The sequence below is a fragment of the Carya illinoinensis genome, chromosome 3 (genome assembly GCF_018687715.1).
Source record: "Carya illinoinensis cultivar Pawnee chromosome 3, C.illinoinensisPawnee_v1, whole genome shotgun sequence".
Lineage (NCBI taxonomy): Eukaryota > Viridiplantae > Streptophyta > Magnoliopsida > Fagales > Juglandaceae > Carya > Carya illinoinensis.
Window position 1 is genome coordinate 23,275,732 of NC_056754.1, and position 1,341 is coordinate 23,277,072.

Sequence of the window (1,341 nt, forward strand, 5' to 3'; positions counted from 1 at the left end):
ACTCCTCAAGTTGTTCATCTTCTCCACTTCTCCCTTTACCTAGGTTTGTCTCTATTTCTCAGCCCATTTCTCACCCTACATCTCCAAACCTCTCAAACCATATTACCCACCTCTACCCAATCTGTATCCCACAACCCGAGTCTGTCTTCTCCATCTAGGTCATCTCCTACAACTTCCCATTTCATCACGCCACATCAAAACCTACCACTTTCTGTAACTCTTCCGCCACCATCTCACTCTAACCACCCTATGGTCACACGCTCACAGAACCATATTCATTGTCTTCTTCGTCGAACGGATGGAACCATTCCTTATCCTGTTCCGAAACCTTCTCTCCATCTCACCACTTCAACGTCTCTCACTATTCCCGAAGAACCCTCTTCCCTTACTGAAGCACCAAAATACCCTGAATGGAGAGCAGCCATGGCCTCTGAATTCGATGCTTTACTTCACAATCGTACTTGGGATCTCATTCCTTACTCATCCAATCTCAACATTCTCGGTTGCAAGTGGGTCCTCAAGACCAAATGGCTTGCTGATAGAATTCTTGAGCACCACAAAGCCCGCTTAGTGGCTAAAGGGTTTCATCAGCAAGTTGGGATTGATTTCACTAAAACCTACAGCCCTATGGTCAAACTAGTGACCATTCGGCTTCTACTTTCCATTGCTGTGTGTTTGTCTTGACCCTTCCATTAATTGGACATCCATAATGCATTTCTCTATAGAGATATGGAGGAAGCGGTGTACATGCATCAACCGTCGAGCTTTGCAAATCCAAACTATTCCAATCACATCTGTAAGCTTCATAAATCTCTATATGGTCTCAAACAAGCCCCTAGGGCTTGGTTTTCAAAGTTAAGCACTAAATTGCTTTCTCTTGGTTTTCTTGCCTCTAAGTCTGATTCATCATTGTTCTGTTTTAGAAATAATTATAATTTTGTGTTTGTGTTAATTTACGTGAATGACATTATTGTTACTGGTTCAAGTCAATCTTTGATCTTTGATTATTTCTTCTTTGCGTGCCTCATTTCCTGTAAAGGACTTAGGATCTCTGCATTATTTTTTAGGAATTGAGGTATTCCATAACTCTCAAGGTCTTTTTTTTTATCTCAGACCAAGTATATAACTGACCCACTCAGCAAAACAAATATGCATAACTCCAAATTAGTCTCAACTCCCATGGCCACTACGGCAAAACATATTGCATTAGAAGGTTCTTTATTTGAAGATCCTCAATTAAACCGTAGTGTCGTAGAAAGCTTCAAGTACCTTTCCTATACTCATCTCGACATTTCTTTTGCAGTTAATATGGTTTGCAAATTTATGCATTGCCCTAGAACT

General features: G+C 40.8%; 1 protein-coding gene across 1 annotated transcript; it reads left to right on the plus strand.

Moving 5' to 3' along the window:
- Nucleotides 1–249: 249 nt before the first annotated feature.
- On the plus strand, nucleotides 250–684 carry LOC122304633 (uncharacterized mitochondrial protein AtMg00820-like). Its single transcript, XM_043116892.1, has one exon. It carries the CDS (start codon nucleotides 250–252, stop codon nucleotides 682–684), a length of 435 nt encoding a protein of 144 aa, XP_042972826.1.
- The last annotated feature ends 657 nt before the right edge of the window (nucleotides 685–1,341 follow it).

Bases quoted from the DNA above. Each gene is read 5' to 3' on its own strand.
- LOC122304633 (XM_043116892.1), top strand. From the start codon at position 250: ATGGTCACACGCTCACAGAACCATATTCATTGTCTTCTTCGTCGAACG.